We start from the raw sequence: 13,435 nt of genomic DNA, 5'->3' as shown, positions 1-13,435 counted from the left end.
ATTTGACAGATTTTGTGGTAAGGCCCATGGTGTCTTGCTTAAATGCTCTCAGCTCCATCTAACCATCGCATTCAATATTAATCCAGTTCTCAGAATAATTCACATAAAGGCCTCGAGCTTCTTGATTGTGATGAGGGCAACTTTTTTTCTCTATGGTTTAGTGCTGCCATTTAGGGGAGATAAAAATAGCAAAGCTGACAATAAATGCAGTCTGGCAAAAAAGTGCCAGAACCTCAGTTTTTATAAGAAATTATTTTTTTCACTTAGTATTAGGTATATGTTTATAGTAAAAAAAAAAACTTTACATGACATAGATATTAAACCCGTATTGACAGTTACACAATAAGTAAAAAAAGGAACAGTTTAATTTCTTCTCTTTTACCCTCTAGTATTAATTTTACCTTGATTAGAGGAAAAAAATTAGAGCTGTGAACACCGCTGCGACAGATGTTCGTTGACGGAAGTTCTACTTTGTCTATGGCGGCTTCCTTTCTTTCGCCCGTTTTTGTTACAAACGAGGATATTTCCACAAAATTTCTAATTTTCTCTCTATTTTGAATAATTTTACTGTATTGTATATTCAACGGTTATTATATTGAAATCATGTGCTAGTGTTTTCAAGTCGAACATTTCTTTTGAAAATGTGGCTATGCGGTTTGTGGTTAGGTTAAGGATAATGCCGTTTTTACCTTCAGATATATCTTGTAACGTGTTTTAAACTATTAATACGGGTGCAAAATGGATTTTGTGAAGAGAGAAGACCAAAATCTTATTGATGAAGAGAGTTATAAGGCGTATACAGAGGCTGTAAGTTGTGCTGTTTCTTTGTCTTGTATGGCTAGTTTTTTTTTACTTCCTTTTACTTATCATGGTCTTCTACTAATTTTACTACTGCATTAAAATTTACACTACAGTTGTTTTAACATTTAATATGATCAAATTGCTAGTTAGAAGTTTTATATATAAACTAAAAAGAAAAATTTAGGCAAAATAAGTTTTTATCAAATATTTTTACCTATCTTTATTACATATTATAATTTACACATAATTCACTTATTATGGTCTTCCACAAATAAATTTTCTATGACAGTATCAATGTTAAAAAAACTGTTGTTCCAGCTCCTGAAGCAGAGCCAACAGAACATGGACAGCATGGAGTACCAGCACACGGCCATCTCCATGGAGCAGCTGCACCAGGTCATGCAGGGCTCGCTGACCAGCGCCGTCCCGCACGGCTTCCAGATCCCGCTGTCTCCGCGACAAATGTCCACCTTGATGCTCAAAACCAACCACATCTCACGAAACCTTCACTTTTCGGATATTCCTACGAATTTGCAACGAAACCTGGCCTCCGAGATGGAGTTAACCCATAATCTTGCGTCTGATGTCAGTATTTCACATATTCCTCCAAATGTTGTGAGAAACCATCACGATGATGGGTTAAATAGAAATCTGCCAGAGCATTCTCTTATTCGGAGTTTGGCAAATGAAATGGGACTGCAACAGAATATTGGTCTTGCTCAGAACCTTGTACAATCCCTGAATGAACAGATGGACTTATCGCGAAACTTAGGTGTAGACATGAGCCAGAATCTGTCAAGAAATGACATGCTTACTCAGAACTTAGTGCGTACCGACGCAAACATTCAGCAAAATGTTAGTCACGAATTAGATTTGACCCACCACATCAATCGGAATCCTAATATTGAGCAGGAAATGCTGGAAGATTCACGGAGTACGCCAACAGTTGTGCAATGTGTTCCTGACAATATGCTAGTGGACCAGAATGGGCAGAGACTGGTGGGCCACGGTATGGTCCATGACGCTGGCTCACGGCAGTTGGACCAGAGTGACCATCTGTTGCCGATGCAGTTCCATATAAAATCGGAGCAGGAGGATGACGGCTATTTCTATGAGTCGATGCCGCATGGATTCGCAAATAACATTGGTGGTTTGGCTGGTAAGTTTCTATTTATTCTGTAGTATAAATATTTAGGTTGTAACCTGGAATAGCTATTTTAACTCAGAATATTAAAATATGACATGGAGCAATATTGGACTTTGTTTATTATGGAACTTTATAAAAAACAAATATTTTACAATACATGTGATCATTATTATTTATATTTGTAGATGTATTAGATAGAGAGGTCTATTTACAAATATTGTATGAACAGTCAACTACAGCTGGTACTTTGGTCAAAACATTTCAACGAAACCATCACAACACACTTAAATATCTAGATAATGTTAGAAAATAGTCTAGATTTGAAGATTACTCAGATTACTTAGTGTAGGTTTTTCATTAGAAAGAAAGAAAGAAGAAGAATTGTATGGAGCGGAGCTAGTGCAACTACTTATTGCTAGGATATGCGCCATACATGTTCATGTTAACTTGACCCTTCTTAAAAGGTGTAAAAACTCTTCTCATACCCTAGAGTCCCTAAGTAAAAATACAGTTGTTGCAAGAACAAAGAACATACAGCAGCAATTCTTATGAGTAAACATCCCAGTAATAAAGAGTGATGATTATAAATTGAGAACAAAATGTTGTTGTGTGTCTCCACTGTTATTTTTTTTTTCAAAATGTATTTACTAATAATAATTTCATATTATGTTCCAGGCCACATGCCGTTACCAGCAGAGCAAGCGCAGCGCAACCCGCCGCTACACCAAGACAGCCAAATATTCTCCCCATACAACAATCACATCAACAACGTCAATGTACCGGCCCTAGCACCTCTAGACCTCTACCCTCGCCCCCAGAACTACATACAAAACTACTCAGTCGACAACATAACCAGAGAAAACCCACAGAACCTAGTCGTCCATAGACAATTCGAAAACCATAGCCCATACCAACAGGAAGAGTTTAAGTCTCAAAATGGCGGCACGGAAGTAACAGAAAAACACGACGAACCAAAAGATTTGGACCCTAAAGAGAACAATGTAACTATGTATTACACAGAGTACAACCCGAGTCAGAATCTGAGCCAAATGTATGCGGAGAAAAACGAAAATGATTCCAACGAGCATAACAAGATTCAGAAAACTGGCGACGATGACGCAATGAACATAAAAGGCGAGTACATTTGCTACAAATGCGTGCAAATCTTCCCGACGAAAAGGAGTTTGAAGCAGCACTCGAAAAACTGCATGGAAATTGCGGATAGCGAGGGAGAAAAGCGCGGGAAATTCGGCTGTAGCCAGTGCCCGTACCGGTCGCAGTCGTCCGCCATCTTGAAAATCCACATCCGAACTCACACTGGCGAAAAGCCGTTCTCTTGCACGTTCTGCGACTACAAATCCGGCCAGAAAAACAACGTGGCCAAGCACATTTTAGTCCACAAGAAGGAGAAACCTTTTCGGTGCCAGTACTGTGAGTACCGTTGTGCTCAGAAGAATAACTTGGTGGTGCACGAACGTACGCACACAGGTTACAAACCTTTTGCGTGCCCGTACTGCGACTACAGAACCGTTCAGAAACCTAATTTAGTCAAACACATGTATCTGCACACGGATCAGAAACCTTTCAGTTGTGATATGTGCAATTATCGGTGCGTACAAAAGACGAATCTGACTAAGCACAAACAGAGACATTTGAACGAGAAGGACGGCGAGAAGGTTGAGGTCAAAACGCAGAATAAACCGTACAGACCGCGACAGAAGTCAGTGAAATGCCCTCACTGCTCGTACTGGTGCGTTCAGAAAGCGAGCCTAGACAAACATATGCAGTTTAAACATGGTGATACGAACCAAGTTGACAATGCAAAGTTTTCCGAAGAGAATTTTGAACATGGTGTGAATACTATGAAGAATATTGGTGACTGTATTAGTGATGAGACGATACAGAACTTGAGTATTAAGAAGGATGTGAAATTGAGTGATGGTGTGAGTGATAAACAGGTTTTGGAGCCACTCCAAGTGCAGTCATAGCATTAGCATCTGTGGCATGTATAGGACACTCTGCCGGCGTATGACTATTGGAAATACTAGATTAAATGTAACTAAAGACTGTTTTTTTATCTCAGATACTAAATTGACAGATTCTGAATGGTTCATCAACAGTCGATTGTCCCTTTGTCATTGATGGTCCCGAGATTAAGTGACGTATCGTTCTATTGGCGGGACAATCGACTGTTGATGAACCATTCAGAATCTGTCAATGTAGTATGTGAGATTAAAAAACAGACTTTAGTAACGGGCGAACAGTTTGTCTACTGCGAACGCAGCCTTACTTGCTCTTTGTAAAAGCACCAGTGATTTATGATTTGACAAAAAAGTGATTTGTTTATCTGTATGTATGATATGGAATTTCGTTTAGAGTATGCTCTCTAAAACCTAAAATACAGCTCCAGACCCCTTAGCATGAATTTTCATCGTGAACGTGACGTGAAATTACTTGATGAATTTTGTTGGGAAATTTAGGTCTGCTACCGTCCGCCAGAGGCGCTGTTCATATTTTCATACAAAATTACTCGATTAATTCTACTTCACGTTCACGATGAAAATTCATGCTAAGGGATCTGCTCTGGCGGGCAGCAGCCTTATGCTTGACTTAACTTCTTTAGCTCAAGTGGGAGTTTTATTACCTATCGAGAAGTGAAATCGATCAATGATTGTCACTGAACCTATTTCATTGCTCGCTTTTATTTTTCGAAATTTCTATTGGTTGTGAAAGTGGTTTCATATTATGTAAGTTATGTTATTGGTATACGCACAATGGCAAGGCTGTGCGCCCACTGCAATATTTTTAATATCCATTTTTTTGTCCTAGAAATGTCTCATATGAATATATTAGATTAGCGGGTTGCGATAAAAAAACACGTCGAAATTTTAATATGAATAGTGATACTTAATAAACTCGCGCTACAAAAAATTGCAGTACGCGCAGGCCCATGTAACATTTGAAACATTATGATACGCACTGTAAACCACATGAAATAATCGTGTGATTGATACTCATAATACATCGAATATGTAAAAAAATCTGTGAGGATATTGTTTGTTAAGGTGATGTCTCATTGCTGCGGGGCGTTGTTATCCATATATTTGTCAGGGTCCTATCATAAAAAATACATGAAAAAACGCACCACAGCAATGGAGCCTCTCCCTTATTCTGCAGGACGGAATATTTATTATTGAAATCAATTTACTCCCAATTTTTTTTATAAAACCACTTGGCTATTAGCTTTTTTTGGGTGCGTCTGGCAGGTTTACGATATTTTTTGTAAATATATATTTTTTGCACTGTTACTGTATAAAATTTGAATGAATTAAAAATACACCCTGTGTGTAACGCTAGCTAGGCTGTGATGCAATAATCAATTGTAATGTGAATTAAATAAGAAATTGTTACCAAGAGATTGTAATGTGTGTAAAAAAAATAAGACATCACAATTATTGAGATAAGTAATTTAGAATTAACAGAATCTTATGACGACAAAATCATTTGGGATGTTTCGTATCTTTATACGGGATTTTATAATTGCCTGTTTTTTTCACCTACCATGAGATTTTGAGCAACTTTTACTGATTGAATCAATTATGATTTTTATAGTGTTATTTTTTATGTTAACTACATTTTTTATTTCATTTTTATAATAAATGCCTCATGCCAAAACTTAAAAAGTATATTTTTATTTATCACATTTTCTTGGCAAACAATAATAGTGCGGTCAACTAGTATTATTTACTCTATGGCAGTTATTTATATTTTATAGTCGTAGCCTATAGAGGCCTTCGGGCGGCTTGAAAACATCGTGACAGTCGGGTTGCCCACTTACCCGACAACTCTCTCAGCACAAGCTTGCTTGTGTTGGGGTCCACCAACCCGCACTAAGGCCAGCGTGGTGGACTAGGCCTAAACCCTTCCTTCATTGGAAGGAGACCCGTGCCCCAGCAGTGATGATTTAATTTGATTGATTGATGGGTCGTGATGAGTTAATTACGTATACAAATCTCTGCCATATATAAATAATATTAGTTGGTGCCGTACGCTGGTGTCGTGGACCTTTTTCTCCAGGGCCCATTCGTTTCTTACACCCTAGCAAGGGTCTTCTTCTTCTTAAGTCCTTTAACATGCCTTTAACTCCTAGTGGAGCATAGAACCGCAACTACAGCTTTCCACTTCTGACGATCAGAGGCAGCAGCCACAACTTCTGGCCAGCTCATGTTGATCGACTTGATCTCCTGGGCTAATGTCCTTATCCAAGTTATTCTTGGGCGCCCTATCCTTCTTTTTCCTTGCGGGGCAAACACTAGGGCCTGCTTTGTGAGGCGAGAGTCCTCCTGCCGCAACGAATGACCTATCCAGCGCCATTTTCGATCGAGGATCTCTAAATGCGTAGGTCTCTGGTTTATGAGAGTCCAAAGGTCTTCACCCTAGCAAGGGTGGCCAAGCTAATCTCTTAGCGCCAGTCAGTGACAAACATGACACGCTAGCTAGAGCGTCTAGTCTAGGGTTTGTCCCCGTGGTGAAAGGGATAGCCAGTCCGAATAGCGTCCGTCGAATAAAATTGAATGTGTATTCTAAAATAAAAAAATATATTTGATGTGATGATAAGATTTGTTATTATGAAAATATGAAGTAAAATAAATAAATACTTAAAAAAATAGGGTTTAAAACTAGATAGAGCGGTGGTAGCTCAGTCGGGTAAGCGCCCGCTTCTCACGCCAGAGATGCGGGTTCGATCCCGGCGCTGACATGTACCAATGAGTTCTTTTAACTTAAATACAATGTATACCATAGCTCTTACGGTGAAGGAAAACATCGTGAGGAAACCTGCATATCTAGATCTAGCACATCTAGATATTTATATGTGAACCCACCAACCCGCAGTGGACCAGCGTGGTGGGAAATGGTCCAAGCTTAGGAAGGTAGTTTAGACCTTGGGGATATGCACAAAGGTTCCATTCGAGAGAGCCAGGTGCAGGTACTTACACCCCCACAGAGAATAGAATAGAATAGGGTTAAAAACTAGATACTAAATAAAAACTACTTGATACTAGATGGCGCTGTAAAATATTTTTCTACTGGACAACAGATGGCGTTACTGGTTATGATATCCGCAATAAGGGCGCCCTTACATAAACAATTATTTTGTAACGGAGTAAAAAATTGCAATTACCGTCATCATCATCAGCCAATAATAATCCACTGCTGGACATAGGCCTCTTCCAAGGAGCGCCACAACACTCGGGCCTCGGCCTTCCTCATCCAGCCACTAGCCATTCGAGCTACCCGCCTAAGGTCGTTGGTCCAGCGTCAACAGGAGGGCGTCCCACGCTGCGTTTGCCTGTTCGTGGTGTCCACTTGAGAAGTCGTTTACCCCATCGGTTATCGGTTCTTCGGCAGATATGAATTATGTCAATGGAATCTCGTCTAAGAACCATAGTAAAACTTATACATACCTACTTTCATTACTGACATGATTAGGATTATAAATTAGTCGGCGGGAAAAAATAAAATATCTTTACATTAAAGGCAGGGCTCATACCTACCAATAAAAGGAATTAATGACAATAAGCACCTAATACAGGGTGTAGAAAAAGTGGTATACTAAGCCGAAACGGGGGTAAAAATTAACTTCCCCATAGTTAGTAAAAAATTCACATGACTAAAAAAGTGTAAGTATATAAAGAAAATGATTTTATTTGGTGCTGCACAAAATCACCTACAAACAACTAACTATTCACATAAAATCGATCTTGATACAAATAAAAAATTTAAAATAAAAAAAACACACCAACCAGAAATATAAAGTATGGAAAAGATTTTTTTAAAACAGTTGTTTAGTTAGGCTGACCCCCTTGCCCCTTTCGGCTATGTATATACCTCAAATATACCTACCACTTTTGCAAGTAGACATAAAATTAACACAAAACTAATTAAAATGTCAGCGAACTTCCCGTTCCCGCCAAGTGAAACGTCAAATGCCAAAAATGGCCGAATCACAGACTAGCTGCGCCGGACCGCGCCCGCGGGCATATCAATCAAAGGCTGCGTTCAAATTTAATTGTTTCCGAACGATGCTTATGTTCTTAGATAAACAATATACGAACAAGATGGAAGACGAGTAATTTGTAAAGAGTAATTTGTAAAAATTGACGTTCATCAGAAAATTTTATATTCGTACGATGAATAAAAAATTTTGACTTTGACTTTGACTTTGACGTGATCTGAAGGGAAACCGTGACTAGGCAAACGTAGTGTAGGACGCCCTCCGGCGGAAAGCTATGTTCGCATCCAGTGGTGTGCTTTGGGGCCTACGTCCAGCAGTGGACTGCTACAGGTTGATGATGATGACGATGAATAAAATGGTGTGTCACACACGATAGCGATGCAAAAAACTGTCCGCATTTTGCTTAAGCCGCGTACACACCGCGCCAACGAACGCCAACGAACGTTTTTCGTTGGCCTTCGTTTCTGCAATCTGCCCTGTATTATGTATGTTAATATCCATCGTTGGGATAACCGTTGGCGTTCGTTGGGCGTTCGTTGGCCCGGTGTGTACGCAGCTTTACAGTGAAACCGTTTTAAGTTAAACCTAATGACAATCATTATACCAATGACGCAAATATTATATCCGAACTAGTGTGGTTGGGTGTTATATGTCGAGTTTTTTTGAATAGATCACTGACACTCCAGCTTGTGTGTATATTGTTAATCTAAGCTTATGTTGGTACAAATTTACCGTTTTAAGACACATTCCAAAATCAGGGGGTGTTGAGTTGATTGGTCAGCCTGGGGGATGGCAGACTGCCAGCTACAGGTGCAAAATAACTGTAGGACAGAGTCCTACTGTAGGACAGAGTATTTGTTACCTACTTAAATCATAAGCGCAAAACATTTATACAGTAAGTCCGTTTAAGTCTACTAAGGGTGTTTATATAGAGAATCGATTTCCCTGTATCTACCTGTAGATTAGTGTAGATACCGGTAACCTGATTATGTGAAAGCGCTCATGACATTAAAAAATCCGGGAAATGCTCCGTGAGTGAGCGCTTTCGCATAATCAGGTTACCGGTACAGGTAGATACAGAGAACCCGATTCTCTATGTAAGCACCCTTACTCATCATACCTACCTTAGACCTACTTATAGGTATCTACATTATCCACGGTTTGACCACAGGGTCACTCTATGTATATGACGAAAAACTACTTCTTTTTGCTGCCTACTTCAATCATCATCTATTTATACCTATAGTTTGTGTTGTGCATTAGTTTTGTATATTAAATTTGTTACCTAATCATAACTTTAGTATTATATTGTTATTAAATTTTAGTCCTGTTCTTTTAATATTAACTTGTATATGTCGCAGGCAACTGGTTTAATCTCCTGTTTGATTGAACCACTAGCCCGTTCATTGGATGGCGCTGTTCAGTTGTATGACTAGGCCGAACGTTGATTGCACAAGCGTCACAAAACGTCCAACTAGTTAGCTGACTTAAAATCAGTCAGGTGGTGAATAAAACAAATATGGCGTCTAACAGCTAACAGCTGACACAAAAAGCACCTATATTGTTAGTTTTTTGACAATAAATTAGCTTTTAAGTGCGTTATTTGTGTTAAAATAGTGTGACAACATAGATTTACCTATTATTACGCCGCGGGCGGATAGTTTCAAAGAAAAAAAGTGACAAAACTGGATCATTATGAACAATAATATGAAGGTACGTTTATTGTTATTGTTTAGTTAATTTGTGAGATAAGAGCTTTGTAACATAGTCTTTTTGTTGACTCTTGTCTGGTGATGTTCACCCTAACCAGACATTACAAAGTTGCTATACTATATCCCATTCAACGACTTCGCTGAACGTCGTTCAGTCAAGACGTCGAACGTTACAATCAACCACTTGACGAGTTGTCCTTTAGTCATACAACTGAATAGCGACATCCAATGAACGGGCTAGTGGTTCAATCAAACAGGAGATTAAACCAGTTGCCTGCGACATATATATGTCGCAGGCATCTGGTTTAATCTCCTGTTTGATTGAACCGCTAGCCCGTTCATTGGATGACGTTGCTTAGTTGTATGACTAGGCCGAACGTTGATTGCACAAACGTCACAAAACGTCCAACTAGTTAGCTGACTTAAAATCAGTCAGGTGGTGAACAAAACAAATATGGCGTCTAACAGCTAACAGCTGACACAAAAAGCACCTATATTGTTAGTTTTTTGCACATAAATTAGCTTTAAAGTGCGTTATTTGTGTTAAAATAGTGTGACAACATGGATTTACCTATTATTACGCCGCGGGCGGATAGTTTCAAACAAAAAATTGTGGCGTAACTGGACAGTTATAAACAACAATATGAAGGTACGTTTATTGTTATTGTTTAGTTAATTTGTGAGATAAGAGCTTTGTAACATAGTCTTTTTATGGACTCTTGTCTGGTCATGTTGACCCTAACCAGACATTACAAAGTTGCTATACTATATCCCATTCAACGACTCCGCTGAATGACGTTCAGTCAAGACGTCGAACGTTACAATCAACGACTTGACGAGTTGTCCTTTAGTCATACAACTGAATAGCGCCATCCAATGAACGGGCTAGTGGTTCAATCAAACAGGAGATTAAACCAGATGCCTGCGACATATATGTCGCAGGCAACTGGTTCGACGTCTTGACTGAACGACGTTCAGCGAAGTCGTTGAATGGGATATAGTATAGCAACTTTGTAATGTCTGGTTAGGGTGAACATCACCAGACAAGAGTCAACAAAAAGACTATGTTACAAAGCTCTTATCTCACAAATTAACTAAACAATAACAATAAACGTACCTTCATATTATTGTTCATAATGATCCAGTTTTGTCACTTTTTTTCTTTGAAACTATCCGCCCGCGGCGTAATAATAGGTAAATCTATGTTGTCACACTATTTTAACACAAATAACGCACTTAAAAGCTAATTTATTGTCAAAAAACTAACAATATAGGTGCTTTTTGTGTCAGCTGTTAGCTGTTAGACGCCATATTTGTTTTATTCACCACCTGACTGATTTTAAGTCAGCTAACTAGTTGGACGTTTTGTGACGCTTGTGCAATCAACGTTCGGCCTAGTCATACAACTGAACAGCGCCATCCAATGAACGGGCTAGTGGTTCAATCAAACAGGAGATTAAACCAGTTGCCTGCGACATATATATTTAATCATGTGTACCTACCTACTTAGTTAAATTAGTTGTAAGTATTTTATTAAATTATTGTCTTGGTGGATTGAGCGGGGCACCCAGTAATACAGGTTCCCACCTAGTACAGGGGGCCTTGCGAATTGTTTTAACTTGTGTTTTTGTACAATAAACATTTTTTTTTTAAATTTTAACTACAGTCGAACTATAAAGTCTTGACATTAAAGAGTGCGATTTTGCAAATACATACTTTTAATTGTTGTCAGATATTTACTGACATTTACATACATTATTAGAATTATTAGAAGCGTCCGTAGTCGAGCGGGCCTCAGTGATCGTAACTGATCGCTGAGGTTAAGCAACAACTGACACGGTCAGCCATTGGATGGGTGACCAATTTCAAGTGGTGCTTTTCTGGACGCTTCCGTGCTTCGGACGGCACGTTAAGCCGTGGGTCCCGGTTGCTGCTTCGGTAGCAGTCGTTAAGCCTAGTCAGAGGCCTTCGGGCGGCTTGAAAACATCTGACAGTCGGGTTGCCCACTTACCCGACAACTCTCTCAGCACAAGCTTGCTTGTGTTGGGGTCCACCAACCCGCACTTGGCCGGCGTGGTGGACTAGGCCTAAACCCTTCCTTCATTGGAAGGAGACCCGTGCCCCAGCAGTGGGGACGTAATGGGTCGTGATGATGATGATGACATACATTATAAAAATAAAAAATTTTAACGGATTCGTTCGTAAATATAATGGATTGGTTAAATACAGACCGTATAACAATTAGTTAGGATCTACCTCCGTTTTCAGGACTTTATAGTTTTACTGTAAGTTGAGCGCTGCTGCGCGATTTTGCCGATTGTACGACAGCTCTCGTTCGTTCGTATTTCGTCAGTATAGAGTAACCCCACTGAACTCTGTACTTACTGCAGTAAGTACTTCTATTCTATTCTATTCTATTCTATTCTATTCTCTGTGGCGGTGTAAGTACCTGCACCTGGCTCTCTCGAGTGGAACCTTTGTGCATATCCCCAAGGTCTAAACTGCCTTCCTAAGCTTGGACCATTTCCCACCACGCTGGTCCACTGCGGGTTGGTGGGTTCACATATCTAGATGTGCTAGATCTAGATATGCAGGTTTCCTCACGATGTTTTCCTTCACCGTAAGAGCGATGGTATACATTGTACTTAAGTTAAAAGAACTCATTGGTACATGTCAGCGCCGGGATTCGAACCCGCATCTCTTGCGTGAGAAGCGGGCGCTTACCCGACTGAGCTACCACCGGTCCTCCAGTAAGTACTTACTGTATTTTGTATTTCGCACTCATCCAACAAAGGGTTGTAGTTTAATAATAAATATTGTAAAGTTTACGATGTTTTGATTGTGCCATATGTGGGGTCGTAACTTACGGACACAAAACGGTTCGATTTTCAATAAATATTAAATTGAAAGATCTCACAGATCGTTAAGTTTCATATTGATAATTTATTTTGAATACTTTGGTAGCCAAGCTTGTACCTTCACTCTTAATTTTACTTATATAATAATAGTGTATTAAAAAAAAGAATTTTTTTGGAGTATATTAACTACCTACCAATTTAATAATGACTTAGTAGATATAGGCTCCTCTATAAAATATATAAAAATTGTATCGAATGATTACTTTTGTTACTTACCTACTAGATTACCTATTACATAAGTGATAACCCGATACCGACTATGCAGTTAAAAGTGAACTTTTACCAAAATGTACCTTTTATCTTACTAAACGCTGGAGCTCAAAAAAATGACTCGCCAAAAAGATCTAAACTCCGTGTAGTAACTGGCAGCTGCCCCGCGCAGCCATGTCCGCTTTGATTGAGTTTTCCCGCGCGTTTCCAAATTTGAAATTTTAACGCTTTTGACGCAAAGGCCACGCGAAAAAGTTTCGCAACTGTTGGTAGCGTTTAGAAAATTGGGATCCAAAGGTTACTTGTTTTTTTTTCGGGTGAAATTCAGGTTTGTTAAATGTTGTATACTTATTTGTGGGTATATATACCTACCTACTGATAAATGTGAAGAAGAGGGTTTAGGCCTAGTCCACCACGCGGGCCCCAACACAAGCAAGCTTGTGCTGAGAGATTTGTCAGTAGTGGTCAAGCCGACTGTCAGATGTTTTTTAAGCTGCCCGAAGGCCTTTACGACAGCTGCAGCAACCAGGAGCCACGACTTAACGTGCTGTCCGAAGCATACGGAAGCGCCCTGAAAACAATCACTTGAAATCAGTCACCCATCCAATGACCTTGCCATGTGTTGCTTAAC

At 39.4% G+C, this 13,435-nt stretch overlaps 1 protein-coding gene across 2 annotated transcripts; it reads left to right on the top strand.

Moving 5' to 3' along the window:
* Positions 1–460: 460 nt before the first annotated feature.
* LOC105383173 lies at positions 461–5,631 on the top strand. Of its 2 annotated transcripts, XM_048632035.1 has the most exons (4): positions 461–807; positions 1,120–1,960; positions 2,624–3,965; positions 4,024–5,631. In XM_048632035.1, the coding sequence occupies exons 1-3, from the start codon at positions 739–741 to the stop codon at positions 3,934–3,936; spliced, it is 2,223 nt and encodes a 740-aa protein (XP_048487992.1). In that variant the 5' UTR covers positions 461–738; the 3' UTR covers positions 3,937–3,965; positions 4,024–5,631. The 2 variants fall into 2 exon arrangements, with proteins under 2 accessions (XP_048487992.1, XP_011551491.3); XM_011553189.3 differs by having other exon boundaries at positions 2,624–5,631.
* Positions 5,632–13,435: the final 7,804 nt, after the last annotated feature.

The sequence above is a fragment of the Plutella xylostella genome, chromosome 30 (genome assembly GCF_932276165.1).
Source record: "Plutella xylostella chromosome 30, ilPluXylo3.1, whole genome shotgun sequence".
NCBI lineage: Eukaryota > Metazoa > Arthropoda > Insecta > Lepidoptera > Plutellidae > Plutella > Plutella xylostella.
This window is presented reverse-complemented; position numbering and strand designations above follow the sequence as displayed.

Bases quoted from the DNA above. Each gene is read 5' to 3' on its own strand.
- LOC105383173 (XM_048632035.1), top strand. From the start codon at position 739: ATGGATTTTGTGAAGAGAGAAGACCAAAATCTTATTGATGAAGAGAGT. The intron at 808-1,119 runs GTAAGTTGTGCT...CTGTTGTTCCAG, and splicing joins ATAAGGCGTATACAGAGGCT to CTCCTGAAGCAGAGCCAACA. The intron at 1,961-2,623 runs GTAAGTTTCTAT...ATTATGTTCCAG, and splicing joins TAACATTGGTGGTTTGGCTG to GCCACATGCCGTTACCAGCA.